Source organism: Pagrus major, chromosome 14 (genome assembly GCF_040436345.1).
Source record: "Pagrus major chromosome 14, Pma_NU_1.0".
NCBI lineage: Eukaryota > Metazoa > Chordata > Actinopteri > Spariformes > Sparidae > Pagrus > Pagrus major.
This window is the reverse complement of record NC_133228.1, coordinates 7,884,352-7,899,165: the sequence shown is the minus strand read 5'-3', so window position 1 is coordinate 7,899,165 and position 14,814 is coordinate 7,884,352. Positions and strand designations below refer to the sequence as shown.

Here is a 14,814-nt window from a genome sequence, read left to right as displayed (position 1 = left end):
CTGCCGGGACTAGTAGCACGGATCACCCCTACAAAGTGTTACCCTCTTTATTTCTGATTGAAAGGAAAGGTTAGATTTTCAGTCTTACAATTAACAAGGAATTATTAATTATTACACATGCAAATATTCATATGTACACTGAAATACATTGGTCATTATAGCCTTAGCCAAAGAGGGAGCGAGAGAATCCCCAGAGAGAGAATTCCCTTTTAAAAAGACAATAACTTTGGGAGATAACTCCTTGATGTGGCTAACTCAGACCGCTGAAGCTTCATATTAACTTTAGATGAGCATTAGAATTGATTTGTAGTGGATTTTGTCTTACAATGGAGTCAAAATGCTGGAAAGGGATCACTTCATGACCAGTATGGAGAACAAATATGTTAACTATGACATGTTGTACATACTGTAGGGGCATGTGAATATTGTAACACAATTGACTTCTGAAAATATTCCACGTGTGCTCATGGAGTTGGCAATTGGAATCAGTGTAGAATTCAAAGGTAAAACCCTGCCTAATAACAGAGTCTCTTAGTGAACTACACAAACCACAATGCACTGCAACTCCTGAATATTTGCATGTCTTTTGCTAGTCAGATGTAAGATAGCTATGACAGTTATCCTGAGATGCAAATTAGATGAAACAGAAACATTTAGTCCTGAAGAAATGTGAGTTACTGACTGACTGATGATGTTCATGTTACCTGACAAGGTCAATGGGCTGGTACTTGTAAAAGGCTGAGTATCTGGCCCACTCCTCATGCAGAACCTGACAACAGACAGAGACAGAGAGAGTGTGGGTGTATGCTGTCGTGTCCGTTTACCAGCTGTGGCAAGCTGAAAATCAACAAGGACTCCTCAGAGATAGAGCTGATCTGGAGACAAGAATAATCAGAATGCTTGAGTTACACCTGAGTGGTTGAACAATATCCCAAAGGCAAGAGAAACAAAGATCAAGTATGAGGAAGATAATATTATGAAGCCTCTTGATGCTGAAGGAATATCATCTCATCACAGTGGATTATCTGCTTCAACAGCTCTTAACATAATTCCCACAATGATGCTTGAATAAAGAAGAAACTTTGAGCTTAGACTTTGACCAGAGTTCATAGTCTGCTGTTGTTTTTCCACTCTGCAGTTTTTGTTTTTCTCCCCGTCTTTGGAAATTCATGACATTCAGACAATGATTGTTGTCTGTCTGCTTCGAGAGCATCTCTGTCTGAGAAATATTTACTGAACTTAAACTCCAATCTGTGACAGTGTTAGACAGATGGGACGGAGGAACAATCTCAGAAAAGAAAGAGGGAGAAAAGATAGACACAGATGAAACCATTGTTTGGTGGAGGTCGACTTGCTTTTCAGCTGCTGGAAGTTTAAAAGGTGCAGACTTTTAGGTACTAGACATCTTCGTCTTATTGCGTACTAAAAGGAAATCACACTAGCAAGGTCAACCTCTGAAGTACTGGAGCAGCGGTTGTCTACAGAAAAAGACTTTTTGTAGCTTTTCATTAGACAAAAAAGTGGAGAGAGGGAAGAGAATCAGAGGAAGAGAAAGAGAAAGGTGGGTCTACCTGTCGGTCGTTCCTCTCCTCCAGGTCTCCGATAACCTTGTAGTCACCCTGAGGAGCGAGAAGAGACGGTGAAAACATGAGTGCACACAGGCATGGAAACACAGAAACCTGTCCTTAACTCACTCACGCAACAAGACATGCTCTAAAGGCACGTTTCCATCCCAGGACCTTTTCCCAGGGAATCTTTGGAGGAACTCAGCGCAGTTCCACCTCAGGGACAAGGGTCTAAATTCAATTTCTGGGACATTATTTGACCCCCAAAAAGTCCCTGCTCAGGGGGTAGTACTTTCTAAAAGTACAAGAAATTTGGGGTGGGGCTTGCAGCGCTGAACATTTCTGATTGGTCAAGTAGATGCAGCATTTTATTTGAGCCACCATTTTTCAAAATTTGCACTGTTTTTTTGTTCATTATGCTTCAACAGATCAACATGGAATTACAGAAGAAAGCATACAGCAGAAGGACCGATTGTATAGTCACACACAGAGGCGCCCCCAGAAGTTTTTTGGGGTGGGGCAGAAGGAGTCACTGAAAATCTTGGGGTGGCCACCAAAAGGTGCGTCAGCAGACTCATCTTCGTGGACTGAACGAACCTTTTAGTTCCTTGAAAATTAGTTCCTAGGATTCAAAATTCTGGGTACTTTGGGTTGCTTATGACACACAAATTGTCAAAATGTTCTCAATATAATAAAAAATGTCAAAGAAAGATCACTCAACATTAAAAATGCTCATGTAGGCAGCACATTTTCATGCACACTGTTACATTCTGTTACATTGCTCCTTTATTCTATTGGGAAATCAACCTGCAGAGACTTAAAACCTGCTTCAGGCATATGTCATAATGGTGTATGTCACTCAATATTCTCTCCTTTATTCAATGATATTTTATCATATCATGTTGAGAGCAGGGATTGTTCTGAGAACACTCCCTTGTAGATCAGCTACTGAGGATATATGTCAGCTGTTAAAAATTAAAATCCATTCTTAATTCCATTCTTATTTCTGGTCACACAGCTACGGTAAAAGAACAAATGCCACACTACCCACTAGCACATGCAGTGCAAAAAATCTAATAGAACTAGATCCAACAAAGCATCGAGTGTGATTCCCACTCTCTGCAAATTGAATATTGTAGTGAAACAAATTGAAACCAACGGGCGTCTAGTGGGAACACTTACATCGTGGAGAGGGAAGGCAGAGTCATACACGCCTTTAGCTATCAATGTGCTGATGCCTGGAAAAGAGAGAGAGAGGACGGGAGACATTAGACAAACCCAAAGGAGTATTTGGATGACATCACTCAATCTTTAATATACCTTTTATGTAAATCATTTTAACCTTTATTTGTCTTGAGACTTTGAGGCTTGGGCTGAACATTGAGTTTTAAAACAGAAATCCAAGCAGCTGGTGAAGTAATAGTTCGGTCAGTGGCGTTAAGGAGTGAGTTTACACCAAATGTAACCAAGATGTGGCGTGAAATAAAGTGGTAGCCGTTGTAAAAGACCCCCTTCTGTTATACATCTTACTGCACACTGCTCAGTGGTTTCGATTTTTTACGGATTCCTGGAAATGACATTCATCTTCTCTCTGCTTTAGATTCAGATTGTGATCAAGGACACTCAAGGACACCACAGCAGCGCGGTTTTAAACTTGGATCTCACCATTATGCCCCAAACTTCCCTAACTTAACTGAAAAAACTGAAACTGAAGGTTTTTTTTCCCTGTATTCCCAGTGGAGGCTTAGATTCAACCACCATGTATTACAAATTAGCCGTATCTGCAATTTAATTCAGTTTTTCAGTGTCAGGCAGACTGGGATTGGGTTACGTTGGTACGCTTTTAGTCTTTGGAAAATTTCTTTTGGGAAGTGATGACCTGACCTGTGGATGTCAGGGCCGACACATCAGATGACCTGGCACACGCAGCTGGCTCTATCATCAAAGTAATGAATCAATTAATTATTGTTGCCTCAAAGGGGACGGGGAACTATGCAGTGATTAGCTGTGCTATTAATGAATCCTACGACCAACGCTCGCACACACACACACAAACGCACAAATGCTCACTGAACCGGCTAGAAACAACCACAACTCCCAGAGGCCCCTGCTTCAATCTCAGCCTGACCCAGGAAGTTATGACCCACTTGTAGAGGAGATGTAGGAGGGCAGCAGAGGCGCATGGAGTGGGCTCTGCATGTGCATGTGTGACAAAATTCAACCACTAATAATGAGGAGGAAAGAGAAAATAGAGGTTAAAGGGATGCAACTCTATTTTCACTCCCCTTGTTGCCCTGCAGCTCCATCAGTACCCGCTGGCTGAGACCTTCTGCTGTGATGGTGACGCCAAGCAGACATATGGTGGAACACTGCAAATGAAACCGGTGTCAGCTCGTTTCTATATGGGACTGATGGGTCTCATGAATGCATAGGCAGCTGTTATCTGCATGTCATTAAAATCTACAGATATGTAACCATTCAGGCAAGACCCATTTTAACCTAAATGAACGTGTGTGCTCAATTGATGCATTTGTCTCTTATGGACACAATCATGTCATGTATTGTATGTATGTGCTGTATGTATAGTGTCTTTTTGTAGCTGTTGTTGCCATCTCGATAGACAATTTTGCTTACAAAAGTCATTAACAACTGAAACTGCTGATGGGGTAAGCTCGGGCTTTTAATCTCTAAGGCCTTGTTCAGACGACTACCCCAAATCTGTTTTTTGGCATAGACAGGTTGTATCCAGTTTTATGGTTGTATCCAGATTGATTTTAGGTCGGACATCAAAATAACACATGCAAATTGGATCCAAGACAGATTTAAAGGTTACCTTGCAAGGCAACTGGAGGCACAAGATCACGTGATCATGATCTCGCAAATCCATCTTGCCAGGTCTCACGCTATGCTCTTGTGGCCGAAAACAGAGTGGTTGAACCAATCAACATCCTTTGAAGAACTTGTCGACTGTTAAACCACAAACAGGATTTTCCATGGCGACAGGACGCTAATCCTCTTTCTTAGAGCGATTGGTATGGCACATAATTCATTCAGGAAAATCTGGGTTAGCGACTTTATCATTGATTAGCCTGTGCATCAGTTATTATTATACTTTGTTACTTTCACTACTTCTGTCAAGCACCAGAAGTATCACCCATAATCGTTTCCCCAGAGACCTCCCCAGGAAATGTGTATAGCATCAGATAGTATATTACACGGTAAGAAGGGGATCTCGACTGACTTTGTTAAGAGTTTGATTCACCAGCTGGCTCCGATGGTGGTAGCGCTCTCTTACTGTCGTCCAATCACCTGCCAAGTATCTTTTGGGGAGTTCTTGCCCTTTACCAAACAGTTTCTGGCCGTGTCTGGTAACAAACCATCCGGCGCGTCAGGTTGTTTTGAAGGTGATTTGAAAAGCAATTCCAAGCACATTTCTGCAGATGTCTCTCAGTCTGGATGCTGGCCACTGCAATCAGATTTCAAAATGTCTTTTGTGTCGTTCGCTAAATGACACATAATGTTAACATCAAGTTCAAAGTTGTGGAAGTAGGCAGAGTCCATGCTGCTACACAGCGACCTGACAGTGGGGTTGTCCGGAGGGCAAACGATGGATCTCCATTTGTTGTGCTTCTGCGTTGGACAGCCACGTCAACAGCATACTTAGTCATTCATGTCTACCTCATTGCCACAGCAACCCATGCAAATCTGACCTCATGACTTGCAAATAACAGTGCAGACAGTCAGTCTGTCTTGAGGTTGTGATCTGACAGACATATCTGATTTGTTTGCGGTCTGAACAAAGCCTTATCGCATCGGGTGTATGCAGCTGAGGCAACTTTCTAGGAACAGCCTGGTGACGTACAAAGTGTTGCTAAAAAGCCCAAACAATCCCCAAACAAATTAGGGTTAAAAAGGTGTCTGTCTCATGCAATTATCCAATCATTGCACTCCTTCTTTGTGTCTACTGCACTCCACTTCACCTCCCCACTGAACTCCCAGCGGGCATATCAATATCACCTCCCACCTTACCTGCAGTCTATCAAACAGTCCAGTTGGATTTGAGAGTTTCAGCACAACCTCGTAATGCAGTTGACAGCCAACTTTATCCTGCAGTGTCACAGCCAAAGATGTTACACAAGCGCTCCACTGCACCTGCTTTTCTTTCTTAATCTGAACCTTGAAGTGACCATACGCATGCTTTTTACTGTCCCACAGCAGGAAATAACAACAATATGTCTGCAGGTGGCTCATAGAGATGCTGTTCATTCTTGGTGACTCAACTGTTACCCAACTCGTTGCTGGGATTTTAGTTTTCCTGGCATTTTGGACACCTTTTGAACTGATGGAGGATAGTGCCTCAGTATGAATGACTGGCCAGTTTCAACATGTCCACTACAAAGGCTCATAAAAACAACAAGCAGCTGCCAAACCAGTTTTGTGACTCATGACCTCTTCAGTAGATTCTTCTCAGACCTCTGTTCTCTTTTGGGAATTACCCCAAAATTAGACTGTTTATAAGCAATTACAGGCCATCATACTTCAAGGGAAAGGGGAGAGTAAGTAGAAAAGGATTTCAGATTGTGTTCCTGCAATTCTTGCTGCTTGCCAACAGAGGAGGGTAAAGCCATCGATTTTTTTGTGCACCATTTTCGACTAGGACCAACATAATGGAAAAATCATTAATGTTTGTCAGACACTTATGCCTGCAGCAAGCATATTAGATCTACAGTGGGTCCATCTGATATCATTCATTTAATCACTAACCAGGTGTCAAAGTGTACATGTCAGCGTGAAGAATGTATAGGGCTAAAAAAAAAGGCTGCATGTGTTCGCACGCATCCTGTTTTACCCATGGACTGTTTTTTCACCTCACCTATGGTTTGACAGGTTCGTACACACACCGTCCGTCTCAGGATCTCATATACCTGAGAAAGATGAAGAAACATTAAACCAGAGATACAAGCTAATCCTGGACAAACATGCTAAATAAAGGACAAACAGATTCAAATGTGAATGAACACTTACTATCCTGCCCCTTGTTGCGTTGTCAAAGAACGTGTCTTTAGATGTGATGTTGTACCTGAAAGAAACAGAAACAATGGATATAAAAACTGTATGCATATTAAAGCGTGCATTTTCTGCATTTATATCTTTACATTATTGTATTTAGATAGCGTATCACATGCAAATATACAGAACTTTTTAATGTAAGTACCAGCTTAATTAGAATCCTATTGGTAAAGTCAACCTTCTTAATGGATCAGAACACAAAAATCCTCATTGTTTGTCGAGGAGATCATTGGATCCGATCATTTATACTCATACTTATGTAAGAGTTTATCTTAAAACATGAAGGACATTCCTTGAAGCTCTATGCTAAGACTTAAATACATTATTTGAACAATAATAAATATATGATAAATTCATATATAGGTAATTCTTATAATTCAATTGAAGAGGATCTTATTTTTTCAAATTATATTGTTTGGCTACTATCAATCAGTATCACTTCATGCACAAGGTTGGAATAGCCACTTATGTTAGGGATAGCACCTTAGCACAGACTACATGAGTAACAATCAACCAGGGACATTTCATTTTGTTCTTATCACTTAGTACATGTTCAACAAAGGTTGACCATGAGGGCAATCTCCCCACATCCTGTATTTCTTTAAAGTGAGCCTTTGTGACCTTTGCTAAATAGCAGGTGCATGACCATAAGACAACAACATGGACCATGTTTAATGCTAAACTGTAGTGCATCATTAGCATGTGGTGTCATAATGATTCATAAAGTCAGTAAAATGACACAATAGTGTCAGTTACAGAACAATCTATCTCATGCTTGCTAACATTAGCTAACATTAGCCACCTAACCTACTGGTACCAGTCCAAGTAATCACTAGAGGCATTAAACTGAACAGTGTGTTTTTTTTGTTTAAAGAGGCTCTGTGGAACTTCTGTGTTGTGCTGGAAGCCAGTTTATGTAAGCAGACTCCATTTCTGAACTAACGTTCACTACTGCTCCCTGTAAGCAGAGCGAAGAGAGGCGCTGAGATGAGGTGCTTGAGAACATGCATAAAGTCACATCCTTTGGACTGCCGTGGAAAATCTGACCCGAGTCCATCGCAAAGAAATCCACAGTCCAGCAACATTAAACAGCTTAAAGAAATCATCCACAGGCTTGTATAGGCAACCGAGAGGGACAGGGAAGGTCTCATTTTTTAGGTCATGTTGCAATCAGCTCACACAAGGCCAGTAAAAAGTGAGTAATACATGTAAATCGCTACAAATTGTTAGAGACCCTTAAAATTAAATTAAACTTTATTTAAAATTTGGCTATGCTGTTTATCTGTGTGTCTGGAGCAAGTGTATCTGTGTGTGTGTGTGTGTGTGTGTGTGTGTGTGTGTGTGTGTGTGTGTGTGTGTGTGTGTGTGTGTGTGTGTGTGCGTGTGTATTTGTCTTACAAGTGGATTTTGTCTCTGGAGAAGCAGTGTGAGAGAAACTTGGTACGTTCATGGTCCTGATGTTGGACTTTGGGCTGGAAAGGCTGGTTCATTTTCCTCCACACGGTGCTCATACTGGACCCAAAACCACTTTCCTCTTTAAGTTCATAACTCTGCTGAAACACAAAATACAGAATTAGTCAAATTATTACGCATGTTGGACACTCCGCCTTACAGAATACAGACACAAACAGGCGCTGTATACGGACAGAGAACCACAAGAACTGCTATCTCACCGTCTTGGTGGGGACTTTAATCTTGAGAAACTCAGCCTCTCGACACAGAACTGGCCAGGGCGCATGGAGACGAGTGAAGCTGGGGCCATGGGTCTTTAACTGAAAGACAAACAGAACTTCATGTAAAGATATGATACAACGTTTACGCAACTGAATGCAGTAAGGAACATTCAGGAACAGAAGAAAACATGTCTACCCAGTCATGTGGTCAGATTTACTGGGTATGCGTTAGCTTGAGAGCTGCAAATGGGTCCTCCTTGTGTCCTCAAATTGATCCCCATGAAGACACACACACTCAGTTACATTCATTTCTGTGTCAAGCATAAACACCAGCTTTAACAACGATAGAATTGTGGGTTTGATTCCCAACGTGTCTCTATTCCCTGTCCACAAGTGACTGAGCCAAAGTTTTCTACATAAAAGAATATTTTCAAAGCCTAAACTTTCATTTTTTGGGAAATACATCACCAGATTGCTTGGCTGAAACTACCTGCTTACCAGACCATCTGTCAGTCCTGCTTTGCAATCCAATATAGCCGACAGACTTTAGCAGGAGAGACCTCAGTATGTGCTGCACTTCTCTGCAGTCAATTGCTTCTCTCTCAGCTGCCTTTACCTTCAGACCTCAAAATTGGCTGCAGCTCAACATTCTGTACAAAAATCCAAATTGTACTTTACATCTGAACCACACACGACCAATCCCTACCATGAGCCTGACCCACTGAAACACTTTGGCTAACCAGTTTGGCCGGCAGCATCACTGGTGTTTATAAAAGATAGATGTAGCCTGTGTTCCCAAAGCAAAGCCTGGAGCTGTTTTTCTTCACTGCTTTGTTGTAGCAGCCTGTTCCTGACACATTTGATGCATTTTTCCTCCTAAAAACATCTCCACCAAACAGAAATAAGGTATTTACTGAATGTAATATAAAATCCTGACTCATCTAGCTTGTTCTGCTAATGAATCATGCCCACACGGTAATTATTATTTAGTATTAAGGTGCATTAGCAAAATGTGATAATTGGCAGCTCTTAATAGCATCAAAAGGTCCGTGACTGAATTCTGAATATCACTGCACTGACAAACTAATTTCTGGTCTTCTATAGTTGACTAAAAGGCAACAATTTAACAAAAATAGAAAAAAACAACATGTTCATTGTGAGCAGTACGAAAAACTGTTTCTCCAAATTCCTCCATTAAGAGCCAGGGCCTCATTACAGAGACTTCCTAAGACTGGAGTCCTACCTTAACTGAGTTAAATTGGACAATTTAGGCTTTTTGGTATTATAAGAAACATGTTTCCTAAATGCATTTAGGAAAAAAATCTTATTTTAAGATTTGAATTTAGCTATTACAGAACCGTCCTGAGTTAGGAATCCTAATCTAAGATGGCATAGACCCTGTGCTAAATTAAAAATAACTGCCGGAAACAACAGCATCACTGGTGTTATGATTGAAAGGCCACTCAACCACAACTGTTGGAGAAGTTAACACTGATGACAGTCAGTTTCATGCAACACCCACCCTACACTGTTTTTCCACAGTAAAACCACAGCCCCTTCCATATGACAAAAGCCTTGATGGCTTTGTGGTGCTGGTACTCCGTGTTAAATGCTTCCATCACACATTTTTAACAGGAGAAGCTACTTCTACTGCGAGTTCAACTGATAGGCACTGTCTGTCCGTCAAATAAATTATAAAAATAAAAAATCTGACAGAAATTTCCATGGCCCTGGTAGTCCCTAGACAACAAAAGGGAGGGTGGGAGGTCGGTACACCCCTGGCTTACTGTCTAATCAGACCAGAGATGACACAAGAATTAGCCAGCTGATGTGCTATTTCCTAACTGTATGTTCAGTGGCTGTCTGGTGTTAATGGGTTGTGTTTTGTTTTCTTCTCACAGTGGGTTTTTTAAAGCAGACAGCCAACAGGGGAGCTGATACAGCAGATTGTGAGTTGTACTTTCCCAGGTAAACACATTGGTTGTCGCATCTGCTGTGTTTCTGGGCTAGGCAGAGCATACTAGGGCAGCCCTGTGGACATCCACAGACATCCATGTTGGGTCTGCCTAAGCTAAGAGACACTCTAGCAGCAAAAAGAGTGGATCCAGAGGACGGAGTGATCCTGAGAAGAACAACAGCAGACCGGAAGGATGCCGAAGAGGTTGCTGTGTTTACCGGGGAAACCACAGCTCATAAACCGCTGTATCAGAACCGCAAGAAAAACAACAGATACAACCAGAGCTACACATTATACAGCATCTACGCCTCTACGCACTGAGGCTGTTAACTCATATTCATGGCTAATTCTAACCAACTCAACCACCAAAGAGCAACCAATCAGAGGCAGAGTAGGGCAAGTCTTGCAAGAAAAGCAGTGGGGTCCATAATAAGGCACATTGGCCTGTAGGAGAAGCTAACATTGATGTAAGCGTGTTAGCTTTAAATTTACCAGACCCTGGCGATGAATGCCTCTGACACATTGAAGCTAAAATTGAACGCCTGTCTTTTCATGTCCATTATAGCACGCCAGCTAACCACGTGACATGTGGGTGACACAGCCGTTGTCATGGATACAGGCAGTCTTGTGTACATTTTTAACACAGATACAGGCATGACTGGACCAAGTGGTTATTGAAGAAGAGTTTCCAGTTTTAGTTAGGTTTTTTTAAGCTAAGATACCAGGTCTAAGATAGGACAAGTGGTTAGGATTTTTTTCTGTAATGAGGCTCCTGGTCTGCAGCGTGAGTGAGAGTATAACCAGAAATGAAAGAGAGCAGAGCCAGCAGGGGACTACAGCCAGGTAACCTTACCCTCCTCAGACCCCCCATCAGCTTCTGTGAGAAGGGGGGAGTGACAAGAGAAAGGTGGCATGGCAAATGATGGAAACCCGAGACGATCCCTTTCTCCTCTCTCGACTCCTACTCTCCTGAGATCTTTCACTCCCCCTCACCACCACCACCCCTCCTCACATATTACTGTACGTTCTGCTACCCGCTAGACACTGTCTCACTGACTGATTGACTGACTGGCTGACTCACTATCTGTCACTCTTGCTCCTCTAATGTTTCATTATCCTCTGCCTCAGTCACATCCACACTGTTCTTTGCCATACAATGGGATACAGTGGAGTGGAAATCAACTAAACCTTCAACACTCTTTGATTAAAATGCATTTGTTACAAACACATGTATGTATATTTCTGAGACAACTGTTTATAGGTAACATGAAGGTTTAATTTAATGTTTTAACTTGCACTAAAGGCCGTCAGTGTAGGGTGGAAAACAACTTTAAAAATCAACTCAATAAACTCAATGGTGCGTGCTTGTTTTGCTTCCCTCCTTTATTCAGTGCAACATTGTGTTTATGTAGCTGTTTATCTGTTTGGCAGGGGGTGTTATTTTGGCCTTGACCAATCAGTGTTAAGGTAGAATAAGCCAGAGTGACATATTATTCCCCAGGACGCGGTTTTAAGTCAGCATATAAGATGGCTGCTAGGAACAGTTAACTTATTGTTTGTCATGTCGATCAGAGAAATATTCGCAGTTTCCGTAGACTGTTAATAGAGATGGAGTTGTTTTTTTTCTGGAGGTCAATCTCATCCACACTCGATGCTATTTTTGTGGCAATTTTTCTCACTTTACAGAAAAAAATAAATCCTCAATCACAAACCTGCCTACAAAGCTGTTGTTGGCTTGATTGTTTCTCCAAGAAACAGCAATCAAAGAACGCCAACCTCATGTTATTTTTGAGGACTTTTTTTTTTTTTATCAAAATGTTTCCTTCGTGTTCATCGAAGCAACATTATGTAACTTTTTATCTTTGAATAACAGCTTCAAAATCATGTTGATGGTAGAGTGTCTTGTAATATGGTGAATGGTGTCTCTGTCTCAGCCCCGCTATCACTTGTTTCTGCTCTACGTAACTTCAGTGAGAGGGTAGGATCACAGCGTTACACATGTTTACTTCAACATACAAGTTTTCAACACATAACTTTGTTATGACGTAATGAGTTTTGTTTGTACAAATTGCTCTGATTCTGTTGGGTTTTGTATTTACGAGCGGTGTTGCACTCTGAAGCTGTGGGGGGTGCAAAATTGCACAAAATGCCAACCTTGACATAATGTCGCTTTAAGAGTGAAAATTTGAAGTCAGATTCTTTTCAGGAGGAAAAATAAATATCAATTTATGTTTTCAATGATAGAGTAACTGCACCCAGTCTGATGAATATGGTTACAAGTAGAACATAGCAGCTGTGTGGTCATAGATTCGAGACACCATCCGAACAACAGACAACACTCCTCCTCAAATTTAAAGTGGGCAGCAAAACAACAGGGGGGCTGCATCGTCCAGGTGTGCAATAATTATCGTATTTGTACAATAATTTTGCAATCATACGAAGTACAATCAGTAATGCCAAAAACACCAAACTGTATGATCATTTGACAATTGTGACACCTCCATTTGTAATTGGTTTAAGTCTATGCTGTCTCGTTGTAATTCATTTACCCACATGATCACAGCAGCAAAAGGCAAAATGAATCCTAGGACTCATTACACATTTACGCATATTAGTTCTCGTGGTTATGACTTGCGTACAATTATTTTACCCAAAATATTCCCCAAAGTGATCTACCAGGAGTGTGAGCTACATGTGTTTGATGGGCCAATTAACCACCTTTCTGGAAGAAATGCATTGTGTTGCAGTTAGTGAGAGAGCTCACATCGGTCTGAACGCAACCTTACTTTCTAATGCAACATTTTTAAAATAAATGAATGTCAAATGAAGCGTATATCTTAGTGTAATTGCTGCTAACACAAAAAATAATGGTCAACACAACTGTTAAACGTGTTGATGAAGGTTCTCAGTCATCCAGGTCATGGTGATTCTACGATACAGCACTTAGAACAACTGTTAAACTGCATCTCACACAAATCTGACTACATTTCCCATAAGCCCTGTTGCCTGACTTTCCTTTTGTCTCTCCTTGAAGAACACAAACATGTTGGAAGTTTTTTTATTGGCCTATTACCCTCCCATACCACCTTTTCAGTGTTGTTGATTCACAGACACAAAACTCATAAATAAGCAATGGTTCATTGATGTTTTGTGAAAACACTGCAGCTACCTCATTCTTCTACTGTCATCTACACCTCGCTCTCCTCTCTCACTTACTTGCACCCAACTTCCACCATCATCCATTATATTCCACCCACCTGCTCGCATTCATTTCTCAGCTGCTCTCGCCCCCTTTTTCCTCCACCTCCTTTTCCCTTCCTCTCCCCCTCCTCCCCCTCCCTCCCCTTCTCCTCTATCGCTCCATCAAAAAGCAGAGGATATAAATACCTTTCAGCCTGGAGAAGGTTAATTAGTAGCGGGACTTCCAATTAGCTCTTTATCTCTGTAGGGGGGGTAACTAGGACGCAGCCGGGGGCGTCTTTAGATGGAGGGGGGGGCATCGAGTATGAGAGGGTGATCGGTTGGGTGATAGGATAGCTTGGTTGAGAGTGAAGTGGTGAGCGGCGAGAGAAACCGAGTCAAGAGGAGCACGGATGGTGAGAATGGGTGAAAGATAAAGACACTGACAGGACGAGTGTGAGGGAGACTAAACGTATCACACAGAGAAAGACAAATTAAAAGACACAAAGAGAAACACAGCATGAAAGGTGGTTATTAGCAGGAGCCTTTGAGCTGAGGTAAAGGCAGCAGGGAGAGAGGGAGGGGGTGACATTACAGGATCTCCTCCAGACCTGCAGGTGGGCGGATGCAGGGATCAACCTGGATACAACTGTGGCTACCTGTTGAATCACACATCTGATCATTTGTGTTGACTCACTGTAAAATCACTAAAACCTGCTGCTGCTTGTTTCTACACACAATAGGAACTTGATCATAAATTGTCTAGGGCCAAGGACCCTGTTCTAATATTGGTCGGACACCTTATTTTAATTATGCATTAACTCATTATGCAAAGCATTCATTTTTAGTCCATTTACAGCAGCTACATCCTGCTGCAGAGTTGTAACACCGGCTGCAGAACACACTGAAGGAAAAGCTGATACGACTCCTTCTTCGAGCACATAGAAACAAAATGTAGGTTTTTTTACGTTTTTACACAAATAAATGGAGGCTGGAGTTGCCACTATAACAGTTACGGTTACATTTCATCTGTGACTTTTTATGCTCCCGATTGCTGTGCTCTGACAATCATCTTTTTTAAAAGGCAGCCTCAAAACCTTTTATGTCAGGTGCCTTTCAGTAACTCAGTAGTTTGTTGCGAATGACTGGTTGTGAATAGGTGAAACGTAGAGTACAAAGCATGTGGGCAAGGTGAATTGGAAAATGTGTTAGTCTGTCTGCATGTGTTAGCCTTATTACAGACTCACAACTTTTTCTATTGAGTATCTGTCGCTCTCCCGGACTCAAGCTGGGTGTAATGGTACTTAAGGTATTGCAACGATTAATCCCCTGCAGCCAATAAAGCACTTCCCTCATAGACCCACCACAA

At 41.7% G+C, this 14,814-nt stretch overlaps 1 protein-coding gene across 1 annotated transcript in view; it reads right to left on the bottom strand.

The window, feature by feature from the left end:
* The window catches only part of ano2b (anoctamin 2b), an 82,120-nt gene that overhangs the window by 48,145 nt on the left and 19,161 nt on the right, over positions 1 to 14,814 (bottom strand). Inside the window, exons 4-10 of the mRNA XM_073480668.1 lie at positions 8,309 to 8,407; positions 8,034 to 8,185; positions 6,591 to 6,645; positions 6,439 to 6,490; positions 2,748 to 2,803; positions 1,572 to 1,619; positions 705 to 769 (exon numbers count right to left, since the gene is read on the bottom strand). Coding sequence (XP_073336769.1) covers positions 705 to 769; positions 1,572 to 1,619; positions 2,748 to 2,803; positions 6,439 to 6,490; positions 6,591 to 6,645; positions 8,034 to 8,185; positions 8,309 to 8,407 — 527 coding nt within the window. The remainder of the gene's footprint in view (positions 1 to 704; positions 770 to 1,571; positions 1,620 to 2,747; positions 2,804 to 6,438; positions 6,491 to 6,590; positions 6,646 to 8,033; positions 8,186 to 8,308; positions 8,408 to 14,814) is intronic.